Here is an 18,734-nt window from a genome sequence, read left to right on the forward strand (position 1 = left end):
CGATTGCAAACATCTGATACGACAAACCATTCAGCAATCAGCAGCCTGCTATCTTTCATCTTTTTCTTTTTTTTTTCTTTTCCAGTCCATTAAACCTCAGAATGTTCCAACATTCCGAACTGCATCGCATCAGCTTCGCCAGGCAACATACCCCATCAGACCTACCAACTCCCCGTACAAAATTAAAAATTTCTCCACTCTCCTCGGACTCACTCCATTAAACGCTCTAGTCTCTCTCTCTCTCTCTCTCTCGCTCTTCATGGTCGGCGACCGCCGCGACTCCGGCGGATCGAGCAGCCGCCGGCTCGAGAGCATCCTCTCCGACACGGCGACGATTTCATGGGCGCGCCGCCTTCGAACCGCCGTCTCCATCGAATTGCGGCTGCTCGCCCCCCTCGCCGCCCCCGCCGTCGTCGTCTACATGTTCATCAGCGTCATGTCGGTCGCTACCCAGATGTTCTCGGGCCACCTCGGCAACCTCGAGCTCGCCGCCTCCTCCCTCGGCAACAATGGCATTCAAGTCTTCGCCTATGGACTAATGGTATTTAAATTACTTTATATATAAGGTGTTAGGTGTGAAATTTCCTTCTATTGGAGTACGTGGCAGTCTGTGATTTGCTAAACTTGGAGTGTAAAATGAGGTACTTTTGCATGTATACCCCTCAAATTCCCTTATTTATATGTATATACCCTTATTCATTTGGAACAATTTATTAGGTAACAAGACAAAAATTGTTTAGGGATTTTTAGCAATCCCGTACGAGATCTTGGTCTCTTTTCTTTCGAATAGTTCTTTGGAGTGAAGTAGAATTTTTTTTTTTGTTTGATAAAAGGGGGCTGAAAGATCAGCTAATTATTAGGAGTACAGCTCCCGAAGAGTCAAAATCTATGATACAGTTCAGATCAGGGGGGAATCTAAGTAACTCAGGCCCTGTAAACAAAGATTTTCACTCCTTTCCTTTTCTAGCAGCCCAATCAGCTGCTCGATTACATTCCCTATAGGTATGATGAAAGTTACACGATTCAAAAGTAGAGATTAGGGACTTGCATTGCAACATTAAAGCTCTAATAGACCATGGACACTCCTCACTGTTTGTGATAGCTTTGATTATAGTGGTAGAGTCTCCCTCCATAATGACGTTGGTCAGATTCATATTCGCAGCAGTGGAAAGGGCTGCAAGCAAAGGCTCTCATTCCGCTTGAAGGGTAGAGGAGCAATTGGCAGGACTGGTGAGGATGAGTAGGGTTTGGCCCCTACTATTTCGAAGTACAATTCCGGTTCCAGCAGAGGCGTTGTGAGAGTCGAAAGCACTGTCAAAGTTAGCTTGATGCATCTGGATGGAGGTGGGATCCATTTGACCGTTTCTTTAGAGCAATTCCTGTTGGTAGTAGCTGAGTTGTCCACACTTCGCCTTTCAAAATAATCTTGAGCCATGTGAATAGCCTTCCAAGCTGTATGTTCCACTTTAGCCTTCTTCCCCTCAAAACAGATGGTATTTCTTGCTTTCCAGATAAACCATATAGTGGTTGCTATCGCCGTTAAACATTAGCCAAAATTCCTACCGTATCTTGCCCGTGTCCCTGCAGTGTCTTGCACGTGTCCCCTTTTTTTATTTTTTTAAAATTATGGATACTCCGGATACCTGTCGGACACGTGTCCGTGTCTAACACTAGTCCATGTTTGACACGTGTTCGACATGGACACCTCCTCCTGGGAGAGGTGTCCATGCTTCCCGGCCTCCAAGGTGAGACCAATCATATAGGAGCCCGTTTCGATCCAAATTGAAAGAGATGTTGAGGGAATGGGTAATGATCTCCCATACCTCAAGAGCATACCGACATTTATATAAGAGGTAGGGGTGTAAATGAGCCGAGCTAGCTCCGGCTCCGGCTTAGTTCGAAATGAATTTCGAGCCTTAGAATTGGGCTCTGGCTTGGCTCAGCTCAACTCGAGCCGAACACGAGCTGAGCTTGAGCTTAAAGTGAGCCTATTATGAAGTCTCATTTAAGCCGAGTTGGATCAAGCTGGACCGAGCCGGATCGAGCCCAAGTCGAGCACCATGGTAGTTTGAGGAGGATGAGGTGGCCAGTAGATTGAGGAGGAGGAGGCAGCTGGCACTGTGACATCACCGCCCTCCGGAACACCGATTCGGTCGCCCTCATCCCCTCCTCCTCTATTGCCATGTCACCTCGGCAGCGAGCCCGTTCTGAAATGGATCCATCTCAGTGGGCAAATCGAGGAGCTTTTGCATTCTCGTCGCCGCCGCCGTGGCCCGATTAGCGTTGCCTTCGTCGTCGGAATCTCCCTTGAGCTTGGTGAAGGAGGACAAGGCGACCGACACTGCGGCAGCTTGAGGAGGATGAGCTCACGAGCATGGGTGCCGAAGGAGGAGGAGGAGGCGGAGCTTGACAAAGGATTGAAGAAGGATAAGGCAGTCGGCACCACGGCAACTTGAGGAGGACAAGCTCACAAGCATTGGTGCCGAAGGAGGAGGAGACGGGCTAGGGATTTGGGAATTGGGAATAAGGTTTTGTAAGAACCCTTTTTTGCTGAGCCTATCGAGCCAAGCTTGAGCGAGCTTGCTCCAGCTCAAGCTCGGCCCGATATTAATTTCGAGCCAGTTTTGACGGCTTGGGCTCGTCTCATCTCTAACCTAGCCAAGCCGAGTGAAATTCGAGCTTCAGCCGAACCTGAGCCGCTAGTTTATTTTGATAGCCCAAATAAGAGGTGATTCATGTCTTCTTCCCATAGTCCACGCATAGGGCACGGTTCAGTTAGACTAGTGTGTAGACTATGGAGGAAGACCTTAGTCGGAATCCTTTCCCATATGGTTTTCCAGATGAAAACTTTGACCTTGGATTCACCTTTAATTTCCACAATGCTCTTTATTTGTGCTACGGAGTGCTCGTTTTAAGTAAGAGGAAGTTATAGACGGACTTTGCAGAGGGCTTTCCCAATACTGCCAGTAAGGTCTTTCTGGTTAGCCACAAGGAATCTCGTGGGAGAGATCGAAGCCCCAAGATAAGTGAAGGAGAAGTGACCAATGTCGATATTCAAAGTCCGAAGGATAATCTCCTCCAGACTACTAAGCATGCTGATATTAAAGAAAATTGTTGGATTTTGACACATTGACTTTCTTGTTGGTCAAGGAACTACAATGATTCAAAACTGCTTAGATGGCTCTAACAGAGGTGATATTAGCCTCAGTAATAATAAGAATTTGTTGACATAAAGTAGATGGGTTAGAGGGGGTTGATCTAACCCAAGGGGGAACCCAGTATGGTCACCCCTCAAAGTAGCCTCACTAAGGAGGGAGATTAAAATTTGAGAGCAAATGATGAATATTTAAGGGGACAAAAGATCGTCTTGACGAATCTTGCAATAAGGAGAAAACCAAATGGTAGACAAACCATTAGTCAAAATAGCAAAGTTTGGGGATTCGATGTAGGCCTTGACCTAGTCACACCACAACCTAGGAAAGCCCATGGTCTTAATAGTATAGAGAATTGTCTTCCTGTTGAGTTTGTGTTATGATCCGACCATATGGGTTAAGTCGAGTCAAGTCGAGTCGAGTCAAATTAGTTAATTAGCTTTATCTTTCTGTTTTGAATTTCAAATAAATTGGATAATCTGCATGTGGATCCGATCTGTTAGGAATTTTACTCCTATAAATAGCAGTGGACATGGGTTGATAAGGAGGATTGAATTGAGAGAAATATGAGTTTAGCCAGTTATTATTTTCGTTCTTATATTTTTACATTAACCGTTGGATTGTCTTTATCTTTATAGGAGTAGATCATAACCGTAGATCCCCTTCAAGCCTCCAAACCCTAGCCACCTCCTACCTCTAACAGCCACCCTACTGCATGGCCGTCCACCACCCTCCGACGACCGCCACAACGTCGAAAATTACCGTTCTGCCCTCCCTGACCTTTCTCCACTATTTTATTTTTATCTTTTCACCTCGATCTCCGATTTAGGTGAAACCAAAGCCATTAGAACCCTAACTCACGAGGCTACCTCCATCTAAATTTTCATAATCATCCTTCGGACGGATCGTTCCAGATCTGGTCCGTAACATTGGTATTAGAGCCGACATTCCTCGGAAGATGGTTAACACACGTTCCAAATGTAGACAACCCATGCGTGTACTCGGAATAAAGGCCAACGAGGAGGCATCGACCATGGAGGACCATGATCTCATCTCCGTTCTGGTGGGAGTTGATCTGGCACCCCTTCCAATCCCAGCAATTGTCGACAACGAGCCACCGGCATGGGCAAAAGCTTTTTTTAAAGCATTTTCGGTCGAGTTGAAGGAGAACGCGAAGAAGATCCAAAAGATCCAAAAGATCCAAACCCCCTCAAAGACTTGATCCAGGCCTTGACGAAGGCCTTACTAGCCGCCCTCCACCGACCTGCGCTGCCAGCATCGCGGGCCACGACGGGACAAAGCCAAACGCAGCCACCATTATCAACCCATGAGGGAGGGGATGAATCGGCCCAAATCGCGGCCTCAACCCCTCCTCCGGCCACGGTGGGGACCCCTCCGGCCCTGCAGACCTTCCCAGATGCCGTTGCCATGCCGGAATTGCCCGCAATAGCGTCCGCAAGATCATCTTTCCCACCCGCAGTGGGAGCTAGGGCCGAAAACCCTAGCTTCCCACCGGCGGCTGTCCAGACGCTCACGACCCCTACCGCCACGACCTATCTCTTCCATGAGGCCCCCGCACCCGAGCCTAGGCTGCTTTTCGCGCCGGCACCGGCTGGAAGACCGCCAGCCACGGCGGTTCGTGCTGCAGCAAATCCACGGCTGGTGGTCGCAGGTCTGACGCTCCCACGGCCACCGACGGCCACGGCTGGCTTCCTAGAGCCGACTGCCGACAAGTGGTGGCCGTTGTAGCCGCCGGCGACCGTCGGATGGCCAAACCCGATAGCCACAACCACCGGAAGCTACCCCTACGTCGGGGTAGCTTCGTTGCAGTTTTTCGCCGTCACTGCTCCATTGCAGTGGGGCCATTGGTCCCTTCCGCAGCCACTAGGGGTCGGTGGACTAGCCGGCGACACACCAGGACCGCCACTGCAACAGTTTGAGCCCGAGCTCGAGTTTGGCCCTCCACCGCCGCTCACCGTCGTTCCACCGCCGCGAGGACCAGCCAGGGGTCGACTGCTGGTGATCCCCGACCGAGCCCAGCTGTCACCGCCCCCCATGCACCCTGTGGCGGCACCCCTAGGCCGAATTCCAAATTCAGCCCTAGGGTTAGGTTATTGGAATGGAGATGAAGCGCACGATTTTCGAGGCAGGCTAAATTTTTGTGAACCGGTTCAACTACCCCGTGCGAACTAGTTTGGAACCCATGAACGAAACCCTGAGCACGAGTACGAGCCCAAAGATGAATGGTGGAATGAACTGGTGGGCCTGCATCGTCAGACTGAGCCGAACCGGCGTGCAGCCCAGGGGCGACATGAGCCAAACCCGTGAGCCTATGACCCACGAGACCAGCCTCGACCCCGAGGTCACTTCGCCCGTGATGACAGACCACATTTTGGGATCCAAGCTCGGACCGTCAAAGCTTGATTTTCCAAAATTTTCGGAGGAGACCTGCTAGATTGGACCTATCTAGTGGAGCAGTTTTTCACGTACCATGACACGCCCGACCACCAGAAGGTCCAGCTAGCCTCATTTTACTTGGAGGGCGTGGCAATTAGGTGGTACCAGTCGACTGAGCGGACTCGACCATTTGAGTCTTGGCAGGACTTTGCGGATGCGATTTGTGCTCGATTCAGTCCGACTCAGTACGAGGACTTTCAGGCCATGTTGACTAAGCTGACTCAGTCAACAATAGTTCGAGCTTACCGGGAGGAGTTCGAGCGGATATGCAACCGAGTCACTAACTGGTCTGACTCGACCCTGAAGAGTGCCTTCATTAGTGGGCTTAGGCTTGACATTCAGGCTGAGGTCAAGGCTTTGAGGCCATAATTTTTCTTCCAGGGTGAACGAAAGATTCCTACAACCAGTATTGTCTCAGCACTTCAAGCAAATCGATTAATGAAGAAAAGATGCCCAAGCTTTTTGGCATTGGTAGTAGGCGTGGAGCGTGCAGAGCAGGAGATTCATGAACTTCAAGTGGTAAATGAATTTTCAGATGTTTTTCCTGAAGATCTACCTGGTCTTCCACCCGATAAAGAGATAGATTTCACCATAGATCTGCTCCCTGGCACTGAACCAATATCAAAGGCACACTACAGGATGGCACCAGCAGAACTTAGAGAGTTGCAGACCCAACTTCAAGAGTTGTTGGATTTAGGTTTTATTCGTCCGAGTGTATCACCTTGGGGAGCACCAGTTTTATTTGTAAAGAAGAAAGATGGATTGATGCGTCTTTGCATTGATTATCAAGAGTTAAATAAAGTCACTATGAAGAACAAGGATCCACTACCCCGGATTGATGATCTTTTTGATCAACTGCAAGGCTCTCAGGTCTTCTCAAAAATCGATTTGAGATCGGGTTATCACCAATTGAAGATCAAGAATGAAGATATTGCAAAGACAGCATTTAGGACTCTCTATGACCATTATGAGTTCTTTGTGATGCCTTTTGGCCTTACAAATGCACCTGCAACTTTTATGAACTTAATGAATCGGGTCTTCAAAACCTTCTTGGACCAATTTGTTGTGATATTCATTGATGATATATTGATCTATTCCAAGAGCAGGGAAAAGCATGAGGATCATCTGAGGACAATACTTCAAACTCTTTGTGAAGAAAAGCTTTATACAAAGTTTAAGAAGTGTGAGTTTTGGTTGGATGAGGTGGCTTTTTTAGGACATATAATCAGCAAGGATAGAGTCAAGGTGGATCAAAAGAAGATCGAGGCTGTTAGCAAATGGCCGATGCCTACTTCAATATCTGAAGTACGTAGTTTCCTTAGATTGGCAGGCTACTATAGAAGGTTTGTGAAAGAATTTTCACGGATTGTCTTGCCACTTACTCACCTCATCAAAAAGGGGTGAGATTTGAGTGGTCAGATGATTGTGAAAATAGCTTCCAAGAGCTCAAGCAGAGATTGATTTCAGCTCCTATCCTTTCACTTTCAACAGAGGGCGGCAACTTTGGAATGTACAGTGATGCATCCCAACAGGGTCTCGGTTGTGTTTTGATGCAGCATGGAAAGGTGATAGCTTATGCATCTAGACAACTTAAGATTCATAAGAAGAACTATCCTACTCATGACCTTGAGTTGGCTATGGTGGTTTTTGCACTAAAGATTTGGCGTCACTACCTTTATGAAGAATCTTATAAAAATTTTACTGATCACAAAAGTTTCAAGTATATTTTCACTCAGAAAGAACTTAATTTGAGGCAGCGCAGGTGGCTAGAATTAATCAAGGATTATGATGTAAGTATCAATTACCATCCTGGGAAGGCAAATGTAGTAGCCAATGCCTTGAGCAGAAATCATTCAGAGGGGCACTTATTAGCACTTAGTTGTCAGCAGTGTATTATTGAAGAATTCAAACGCTTGAAGATTGAAGTAACACCAAATCCAGAGAGAGCAGCTATTTGCAGCCGGCTAGTGGTCAAACCTACACTTTTAGATCGCATCCAAATTGCTCAATTTGAGGATCCCAACCTCAAGAAGATCTTGGAAGGGTTAGAAAAAGGAGAAGCTCCTGGCTATTTGAAATCGGATGAAGGACTAGTCAAGTACCAAAATCGAGTCTGCGTCTCAGCCAGTGAAGAGTTAAAGAATGAAATTATGTCAGAGGCTCACAGTTCAGGATTCAGTATCCACCCAGGCAGCACAAAAATGTATAGAGATTTGCGAGAAAACTTCTAGTGGAATGGCATGAAGAAGGACATAGCTAACTTTGTGGCTAGATGTTTCATTTGTCAGCAAATCAAAGTTGAACACCAAAAACCTGCAGGGATGTTACAGCCTTTGCCTTTATCAGAGTGGAAGTGGGAGGACGTGACTATGGACTTTGTCTCAGGACTTTTCCGCACAAGATCAAATCATGATGTAATTTGGGTGATCGTGAACAGACTAAGTCTGCTCACTTTTTGGCCATTCGTATGACTTACTTCCTAGATCGTCTTGCACAACTTTATATTAGGGAGATTGTTCGACTCCATGGCGCACTTTTGTCTATCGTGTCTAATTGAGATCCTTGTTTTGTTTCTAAATTCTGGCGGAGTCTTCATTCAGCTATGGGGACACGATTGAGATTCAGTTCAGCTTATCACTCGCAAACTGATGGACAATCCGAGAGGACTATTCAAACCCTTGAGGATATATTGCAAGTATGTTCTTTGGAGTGGAAAAGAAATTGGGATGGTCATCTTCCACTCATGGAGTTCTCATACAATAATAGCTACCATTCGAGTTTAGGGCTAGCACCTTACGAGGCGTTGTATGGTGGAAAATGCAGATCTCCACTTTGTTGGTTTAAGGTTGGTGAAAGACAGTTATTAGAACCAGATATAGTACAAGATGCCACACATAAAATCATTAAAATCAAGGAAAAACTTCTTATAGCTCAAAGCCGCCAAAAGAGCTACCCTGATAACCGGAGAAGAAACCTTGAGTTTCAAGTGGGCGACATGGTTTTCCTAAAAGTGTCACCTTGGAAAGGATTGATCAGGTTTGATAAGAAAGGCAAGTTAAGTCCTCGCTTCATTGGGCCTTTTGAGGTGTTAGAGTGCATTGGAGAGGTAGCATACCAAATAGCATTGCCACCTAGGTTATCTAAGGTACATAATGTCTTCCATGTATCTATGTTGAGAAAGTATGTGCCTACTACAGATCATGTGATCGACTTCAAGCCTTTGGAGATCTGAGAAAATCTATCTTATGAGGAGCAACCTGTGGAAATCCTAGAGACTCAGCAAAGAACTCTTCGCAATAGGGTAATCTCTTTCGTGAAGATTTTATGGCAAAACCACAAGCCGGAAGAAGCAACTTGGGAGCGTGAAGATGAAATGAGGGAAAAGCATCCAGAGCTATTTCCTCAATCTTCATAGTGACTATTACAGTATTACTTTATCCTTTCATTACACTAATTTTAATTTCGAGGACGAAATTTCTTTTTGTTGGGAATAGTTGTAAGAACTAAAAAAAAATAATTAGGGGTTGAGAGAGGAGTGTGCACGTGCTCTGCACGTGCAGCCCCTTCTCTCTCCTTCTCCGGCACGCAACGAGGTGCAAGAGATCGGTCGAATCCAAATTTGTTTCAGATTTGGATCTTTGCCCTATAAATAAAAACCCTAATTCTCTCTCCTCAACTCCCCCCCAGCCTCCTTTTCCCTTTCCTTCGTCTCCTTCGTTTCCTTCTTCCTTACCATCGGAATCGTGACGTGGGTTCGGCTCGTCAGAGCATCGCCGGAGGAAATTGAGACTATCACACTCCTTCCCGATGAGCCCTCTCCCATCCCTCTAGTTTAATTTCAATTTAATGAGGTAAATTAGAAAACCTAATTCATGGGATTTCGGCTTCGTCGGCAAAATAGGCTGGCCGGCGGCTTCGGGTCGCTGCCGCTCCATCTTTGGAAGCATCTTGCCGTTAGCCTCATGCCGTGGGCATCACCTTTGGAGCCCTCGTGGCTCCGGATGTCGTCGGCCATGAAGACGATCATTGTGCGCAGTTTCTCTTCCACCTCGTGAGGACGAAGAAGTCGAGAGAGAGAGAGCCGAGAGGCTTGAGGGTGGTCGTGAACCGCCGCTGGCGGGGTCGCCGGCGGTCACTCCCTCCCTTAACTCTTCTCTTCCTCGCGTTGGTCACGGGAAGGGAAAAGTCTGGTTTGGCTCGGGTTTAACCCGAGCCAACCTTTTTCATTTGATTTTCGGGTTCGGGTTCGGGTTCGGGTTTGGATTTCGAATCCAAAGACCCGACCTGAACCACTAAAATTTAGGTGGGCTGCGGGTTAGCCCGTAGCCCAATCTATTGAGGCCCAGCCTGGTTAATTCTATTTTTTGGAATGGGCCAGGCCAGCAGCAACTCAACCAATCCAATGGGTAATTAAACCCATTTTAGTTCTTTTTAATTTTTTTAAAATTTTAGAAATATTGATATTATTCAAATTGAAAATTTTATTATTAAGGTGGTGATTTTTAGTACGTGAGCTAGAGATTTGAGATTTCGGTTGTCTTGCCTAGACTCAGGTGAGTGGGTTCACTCACATAATTATTTTATTATATTTCGTACCTTTGTCAGACATGTAAATTTTCTGTGTGCAAATTTATTTATTTCATCCGTACGTGCAAAAATTTAATTGTTATATTTTCTGTGTGCATTTAATCATTATATTCAGTGCATCACCATTCTTTATGCAAATATTGAAATTAGTGAAAAGAAAAACGAGACTAGTATTAGTACGACTTAGAGAACAGTCCCGGTATAAATCGATTGCGATTTTCCGTGGTGACTCAAGTCTATCTGGAAGTCCAAAGGAAAGTCCTAAATCAGATCACTGCGGTGACTTTCTTAGGTGACTCGTCCAATGTACTGGCACTCAATCATCTGCCACCAATGCTCTGCCCGATCCTCAAACATATAGGTCAAGGCAACCCTTTGATCCTCTAAACAATCTAATACTCGCAATATCTACTCGATTCGCAGCAGCCATGCCTCTGCTTCAATCGGATCAGTAGTCCCTCTAAAGTCAGGTGGAGATGCCTTCAAAAAAATTTCAAACACTGTACCCCTATCTAGACTAAGGGGCCTTGACTCTGATGTAGCCGGAGTCTGCGATGACTGTCCTCCAATGGCCTGAAGAAGGGTTTGTAGCACTGATACCATTGTATGAGTAGCAGGAACTGGGGCAGGAGTGGGGATTTGGGCAGGGGTAGGAGTCTGGATAGGAGTAGGAGCTTGGGTAGGAGCAGTTTCCGATCTCGAACCAGGAATAGCAATTGGTGCAAGAGCTGGCACTTGAGCAGGAGCCGACTCTTGCTCCCTACTCCTGTTAGGAGATAAACTCTGGCCGTAGCTCCTCGTCGACGATGACGCGTATACATATTGCCCCTTCAAAATTTATAAATGAGATAAAAATAATTTTACTGAATATAATAAAATTTTCATAACGAACCTGAGCTTATGCTACTGGACCTCCACATAACTCTAAGGGTGATTTAGGATGACAATTTTAGGCTCTGATACCAACATTGTCACGACCCGAAATAGGAATCATGACCGGTCATGCATCTCAATATGCTTGAGATACATGAAGCCTTATTAATACTTTCTACGTGTATGATGGCAAAAATAAATAAATAAAATGAAGATATATTTTATTAAATTTAAAACTAATTGCAATAAATATAAAACAATGATATTGTTTTTGATTATCTAAACGAAATAAATTTATCTTCTAATCTAAATCATAAAATTCAAAAGAGCGGAAAAGTAAATAGGTGGATCCTAAGTGGAGATGGAGTTCGGATACATCTCGCTCAGTCGCCCCACTGACTATTACCTGAGATAGATAAATAAATAAAAAAAATCCATGAGTCAACAACTATAGCTCAGTAAGTGGAATCCACTCGAAAACTAAACAATTTTAAAAAAAACTAAAATCAACAATATACATAACAATTTGCATTATGCATGCTCTTTAAATAATGACAATGATAACAATAGAAAGTCACAACTTGTAACCTTGCACAGTTTCAACATATTAACATATTTTCAATATTTATACGGTCATATGTCTCAATGGGTCTAAACCCTGTGGATTCATATCAACTAGAAGTCACTTCGAGATGACGCTCAGGATTTTTCTTCCTAGCTGATCCGGTTAGGGTCATAAGATGGTATCACCATGTGATCAACACACAGGCCAACCCGCAGCCCATCCAATATAACTGGTTCGGGTCGGGTCTGTGGATCCAAAATCCAAACCCGAACCCGAACTCAAAAGAAAAAGGGGTTGGCTCAGGTTAAACCCGAGCCCAACCAACCCCTTTCTTCTTTCTCGCGACCGACGCGAAAAAGAAAAGAATCGAGGGAGAGAGTAACCACCGGCCACCCCCGTCGGCAGCGGTTCACAACCACTCTCAACCTCTCGGCTCTCTCTCTCTCTCTCTCTCTCTCTCTCTCTCTCTCTCTTCATCGTCCTCACGAGATGGAGGAGAACCCACCACCGACGGCCGACTTCGAAGCCAACGACGACTAGAGCCACGAGGGCTCACCCAGAAGGCAACCATGGCGCAAGGCCAACGGCTTAGAGCTCTTGAGCACGAGCAGCAGCAGTCCGAAGCCGCCGGCCGGCGAGAGTTGCTGGCGAAGCCGAAATCCCCCAAATTAGGTATTTCTAATTCACTTTATTAAACTGAAATTAAATTAGAGAGATAAGAGAGCGGCTCACCAGGGAGGAGTGTAATGATCCCAATTTACTTCGGCAATGCTCTGACGGGCTGAACCCACGTCGCGATTTCGATAGTAAGGAAGAAGGAAACGAAGGAGAAGAAGAAGGAAAGAGAAAAGGAGGCTGGGGGTTGAGAAAAGAGAGAGAATTAGGGTTTAAATTTATAGGGCAAAGATCCAAATCTGAAATAGATTTGGATTCGGCTGATTTTGTTGCGCCTCGTCGTGTGAGGCTCCAGTAGCCGGCGTGCAATAGGATTTCCAGCCTTTACCCAACCTACGAACACAAAGATCCGCCTTAGGAATAGAAGCATGGGTTTCTAATAGAATAATAAAATTGGGGTTATAATGGATCTCTTTTCTCCCACTCCCTCTACAATTCCATACTATTATATTCATTAAAGAAACAAATATGAAAGAGTGGATGAGTACTTAGCTACTCTACTCGTCCTCGTTTTGCGCTGGTGGTTCTCTCAACCTCCATGGTATCCGCAGAGTTTGCGATATCTTCAACAAAGATATCCGTAGGGGCATTCCCCTTCGGGTCATTTTGACCATCAGCGATTCTTCGATCAGGTCCGTATTGTCGTCACTTTCAAGCACCTTTTTGCATCTTTCTACCACATTGGTGTGAGTAGAAGATTCCATAGGAGAGTTTCCATCCGGAGAGATGGATGGGTAATGCTTTGCAAGGAACTGGCACTATTCCTCCTAGAGTTTGCCTCTGTCCTTCCTCTTGTGGTTCTCACCACTGGAGAGAAACGATGTTTTCTAGCAAGAGACCCCAGCCTGACATTGAAACCATTGAAAGTGATTATTTCAGCATGTAATTGCTCACAGTGGTAGTCCTTGGGAGTATTAGTAGGGGTCCTTTTTATTATTTAGGGATTTTTGCTAATAACCACCTACATTACTAGAAAATTGTACTAACTCCCTTTGACTTTCCTAATATTATTTCATTTTCAGTACATTCCAATAATTTTAACCAAAATACCCTTTTCTTATTTACCTTTGGAGGCCTAATCTTAACTGAAGTTAGAGTGAAGTCAAAGTGAACTGGTTTTTGCAACAATAGTTTGAAATTAGATGGTTTTCACAATACCGAGAAAATGTAGGTGGTTATTTGCAAAACATCTCCTTTTCTTCCATCAAAAACTTTCAAAATATGATAAATATCATAATTACCACTGAATTTCAGTGTTCTTTTTCAAAAATGTCACTCCATTAGTTAAATCTAACTAATCATGATTAAAAGTTTCAAACACAACTTAGAACAAAAAAAAAACTGTTTTGCCTTGCATAAATTATTAAAAATAATTTAAAATTTATTTAATATTATACCTAATACCATAGTACAAATGAAATATATCTTTTTTTATGTGTGGTAAAAAAATGTTGATAAATATTTTATATGCTAAACCTTTAAAATGGGTTTTTTAGTTATTTATATGTGTTTATTAACTTTAGCAATAATTTGTTATGAATATTTTGTTAAAAATGAATTGTAATGGCAATTCTAAAAAAAGTCAAAAGATTTTAGTGGTAATTCTGATTTTTTTTAAAATGTAGTGGCAATTATGACATTTTGAAAATTTCCAGGGGCAATTATGTATTTTTGCTAAGAGCCAGCTCCCTTAAAATAATAAATCTATATGGTTGTGTTGTTAGGTTCGATTTTAAAAACAGTAGCTGTTAGGTGGAGAGATTGTCTATAGCTTGTCATATATGCAAATTTCACTTTTTGAAGGCTACTGATATTGATTATGAACATTTTGTTTCATCAAAACTAAACAAATGAAACATGTTATTTATTAGCACAAAAATTAAACCACGCCATATTGCAAAAACAGCTAGGCATGGGCAGCGCCGTCGAGACACTCTGCGGCCAGGCATACGGTGCAGAGAAGTATGAAATGCTCGGCGTGTACCTCCAACGTTCGACGGTGCTCCTGATGGCGACTGGCATTCCCCTTGCGGTGATGTACGCATTTTCTAAGCCGATTCTTGTGCTTCTAGGGGAGTCACCAGAGATCTCTGAGGCAGCAGCAGTGTTCGTCTATGGATTAATTCCGCAAATCTTTGCTTATGCTGCAAATTTTCCAATTCAGAAGTTCTTGCAAGCACAGAGCATTGTTGCACCAAGTGCTTATATCTTAGCTGCAACATTTGTGTTGCACCTCATAATGAGTTGGTTGGTGGTCTATAAGTTAGGGTTTGGCCTATTTGGAGCCTCATTTGTACTGAGCCTGAGCTGGGTGATAATAGTGGGGGCCCAATTTGTGTATATAGTCAAGAGCCCGCGATGCAAGTCCTCATGGACCGGGTTCACTTGGCAGGCCTTCTCAGGCCTGCCAGAGTTCTTGAAGTTGTCTACAGCGTCGGCTGTGATGTTGTGCCTCGAAACATGGTATTTCCAGATTTTGATCCTCATGGCTGGCCTGCTGGAGAATCCACAATTAGCACTTGATTCACTTACAGTATGGTAAGAGTTATTTTTCGTTAAAGTTTCTTGATTCGTGTTCCAGTGGTTTAGAGTCTTTAGACACGTGATACAATGCTCGAAGGTCAGGAGTTCCAGCTTGCTCATTTTTCTGAATAAAGAGAATTATTTTTCACTGAATATTCTATAGGACTATTTACAAGTGGATCTCTCTAGTCATAGTCATGTAACTTGGGTTAGGCTCAACTAGAATCCAACCTACTTGAACTCATAATTAGCCCGCTTCAACACAAAAACACTTGATCCTATGTCAGGTTAGAGTCTAGCGCAATGTGATCAACACTAACTATACCTTCCCAAAAGCTATATGTATGTACATGTCGAACACATATTGTCCTTTTATTTATTATTATATTTTTTTTGACATAAAATGAATCAGAACCTTTATAACAACTTGGTGTGGTCTTACTTGAAACTTTTTTGATATGCATTTTGTTGTTGCAGCACCTCAATTCTTGGTTGGGCATTTATGATCTCAGTTGGCTTCAATGCGGCTGCCAGGTGATTCTGTCCCTCTCTATAGCAAGTTGAGTTTTTGGAAAGATGCAGTTGTAAACACGAAGCAATTGAATCAAATGTTAATGGCCTTTCTATTGTTCAACTTTTACACCTCCAAATATTTAGTTTCAGAGTCATAATATTAGGCCTTTGAAAGTGTCTTGAGTCCACAAATGACGGTAGGTAAGTATAGACAAAACACCATACTTTTATAGCTTAGGCTATTAGAGAAATTTGAATGTGTGTGGATTATCAAGCATAGATGTCACAGCATTCTCTGCATTTAGAAATTCTCAAACTGTCTCAATTGTTTCCTAGACCAAATGGTTCTCCACTAACATTTGATTCTTGAAATGATCATGAGTCACTGATATCTGCAACTATATTTCATTCTAAGCAGTCCATTTGATTTATTCTTTCTTTTCTCTTGCTGATCAAACAGTGAAAGGCCATAAGTTTCAGTATCAGTATATTGAATATTGTACCACCAGGCCAATCAAATGTACACTGAGAACAAATCCGGAAAATATTTTATATTTACATGGTTAAATTCAGACATAAGGAAAGATGTAGTAAAACTATAGAAGTAGTTGGTGTCCAATTCTGAATGCATTAGTTTAGTCTGCTCAGTTCATTGAGGAATTTTCACTGGCGGAGCTTCTTGTGATGCCTCAAAATTTCTTTTAAGAGATTAGGATGCTCAAATGTTCGAAATTCTTATAAAGATACTCTTGTAAACAATTTGCCATGTGCATGACTGTAGTTTCCTTTGTGACACAGACAAATCTTATCTTAGCATGAAATAGCATCTGGTGAGGTAAGCTTAATTTCTTTCACTCTATCTCTATCTGTCTATCTCTTAATTTTATTCAGTGTGAGAGTTGCCAATGAGCTTGGTGCTGGGCATCCAAAGTCAGCAGCATTTTCAGCAGTGACTGTGACAATTGTGTCTTCCATAATATCAGTCATATTGGCGATGATTGTTATGTTTCTTCGTCATAAAATAAGTTACATATTCACCGAAGGTGAGAAGGTGGCACATGCCGTCTCCGATCTTTGTCCCTTGCTTGCGATCACCCTTGTCCTTTCCGGCATCCAACCCGTTTTATCTGGTGAGCAGTCTTTAATTAGTTTCATTGAAACATTATACACATGAAGAAATTAACTGCTGCAAATGCTATATGGTGTTCTCTATTCATCAGGATATCAAGAACTTTATTTTGGTGGAAAAATTATGATTAACCGCAGACAGTAGACATTGAGATATGATGCTAAATAATTGTGCATTTGATGGCATGATGATGCTTAGTTAGTTGTCTGCAAATGAAGGAATGCTACTGCATCCTTTTTAATTTATATGAATGAGAGGCTAAATAGGTTGCATTACATGTTACATGAAGGTGTGGCAGTTGGCTGTGGATGGCAAGCATTTGTAGCATACATCAATGTCGGATGCTACTATGTCGTTGGCATTCCCCTAGGTGTTCTCCTTGGCTTCAAGTATGGCTTTGGAGTTAAGGTAAGAATCTTATATAACTTCATATATCTTGAGTCATATCAAAATTTCCTGCAAAGCGAAGTAATAATGATACAGTTGTACGTTGAATGCCTTGATACGTCATGTAAAAATTATCATGTCCATGCAGGGAATATGGGCTGGTATGATCGGAGGTACCGTGATGCAGACTCTAATTCTAATTTGGATAACTTTTCGCACTGATTGGAACAAAGAGGTACTGTCCTTTTTTCAATTGTTTTTCCTCCAGTTTGTTGCTGCTCTAAATATAGAGCTGAAACATAGCAAACACTACATATGCATATTAGAGAGATAGTTCTTTTTACTCAGTAAGAATTAAGAAAGTAATAAATTCTTCCTCCAGCAATCATTAGCTAACCATCTGCAAGAATCTGCATTTAGTCAAATCAATTCTATCGCATGGCCACTTTGCAAATTGTAACAGATCACCCTATATTGGTACTTCTATTTGCGAAGAATCTTATGTTCTAGTATAAGATCAATCTACTTAATTTTCTATTTTCTTATTTCAGTGATTAAGATAATTCTTCTAAAAGAAAAAGAAAAACTCCAACTTTTTCAAAAATACATTTTATGGAATCTACTGTCTAAAGCTCTTGGAGTTGCAGGTTGAAGAAGCTACAAAAAGATTAGACAAGTGGGAGGACAAGAAGCAGCCCCTGCTAAGTGACAATGAGTAGCAAAATAATGACAATGAAATAATTCCTTATCAGATTAATTTATAATCACTAACAGTTTGGTGCTCCAGTTCAGTACAACAAAAATATTGTGGAGTACTTGATGACATCTAAATTGGTTTTCTATCAGAAGGATGAAGACATATCACAAGAGGAAAAGAAACACCCTGAAAGTTCACATGATTTCTTATTTGATTTGCATTGAAATTAACCTACTGCTATGAATATATATGTAATTTTCCATTCTATTACCATAACAAATGGTAATAAATAATTGTTGCACACTCACTGCAAACTACACTCAATTTTTATTTTGCAGCCTAGTACCTATAATCAGAACCATGCTTACATTTCATATATGATGAAATCTTGCCAAATCACAAGAGAAGAAGCAGCCTCTTCTTGCTGACACTGAATAGCAAACAAAATGCCAGGTTAAAGTTAGCTGATTAGTTTGATATGCTGAGGTTTATATTCTTTACTCCAGAAGATTGATTTGGAAATATGAGTTTGATATTCTTTATCAATGAATTTTGTCTTGCATGAGAAAAAATATTTTATTCTCATGTATATGACACCCAGTAACATTAGATAGTTTTTAAATTATTTTAAATAAATTATACAAAGATAAAACAATCTTTCTTTTTAATTTAACTTTAATTTTGCTCATGATTAATTAGATTTGACTAACAGAATCATATTTTTAAAAGAGCTTAACTATTTCTATAGCAATTATGATACAGAGAAAACTTCAGCATTATAAAAATAAATAAATAAAATAAATAAAGGTTTTAGGAACAAGTTGAAATATTATAAAATTTTGACCTTCATGAGATTTTATTCATGAAACTATGGCAACTTCAACATTGTAGTGACTAGTGAGGCAAAGATATGCCACAATTATTGTAATAAATCATATGGAAGCCATCTAGAAGTGCCAAAGACTACACTAATTTTTAGCATTTAGGGAAATTTGTATATAACTATCTGCTTTATAATGTTATTGTGATTTATACCCTATATTTTTATTATTTATAAATCGAACTCTCTTATTTATGTGCAAAAAATACCTTCAGTTGGATTTGAACTAACACGTAACACCGTTAGAATATTCCGTTAAGTAGAGATATTTTATTTTTAAAATAACTAAAAATTAT

The 18,734-nt window shown here is 42.3% G+C and overlaps 1 protein-coding gene across 2 annotated transcripts; it reads left to right on the forward strand.

Moving 5' to 3' along the window:
- The first annotated feature begins 180 nt into the window (after nucleotides 1-180).
- LOC140796485 (protein DETOXIFICATION 40-like) lies at nucleotides 181-17,910 on the forward strand. 2 transcript variants are annotated; one of them, XM_073149529.1, is made up of 7 exons: nucleotides 181-541; nucleotides 14,216-14,847; nucleotides 15,310-15,366; nucleotides 16,237-16,475; nucleotides 16,764-16,882; nucleotides 17,010-17,096; nucleotides 17,509-17,910. In XM_073149529.1, exons 1-7 carry the CDS (start codon nucleotides 260-262, stop codon nucleotides 17,578-17,580), a joined length of 1,488 nt encoding a protein of 495 aa, XP_073005630.1. In that variant the 5' UTR covers nucleotides 181-259; the 3' UTR covers nucleotides 17,581-17,910. The 2 variants fall into 2 exon arrangements, with proteins under 2 accessions (XP_073005630.1, XP_073005631.1); XM_073149530.1 differs by lacking the exon at nucleotides 181-541 and adding an exon at nucleotides 1,324-1,344.
- The last annotated feature ends 824 nt before the right edge of the window (nucleotides 17,911-18,734 follow it).

Source organism: Typha latifolia, chromosome 10 (genome assembly GCF_019914945.1).
Source record: "Typha latifolia isolate L0001 chromosome 10, TyphaL0001v2, whole genome shotgun sequence".
Taxonomy (NCBI): Eukaryota; Viridiplantae; Streptophyta; class Magnoliopsida; order Poales; family Typhaceae; genus Typha; species Typha latifolia.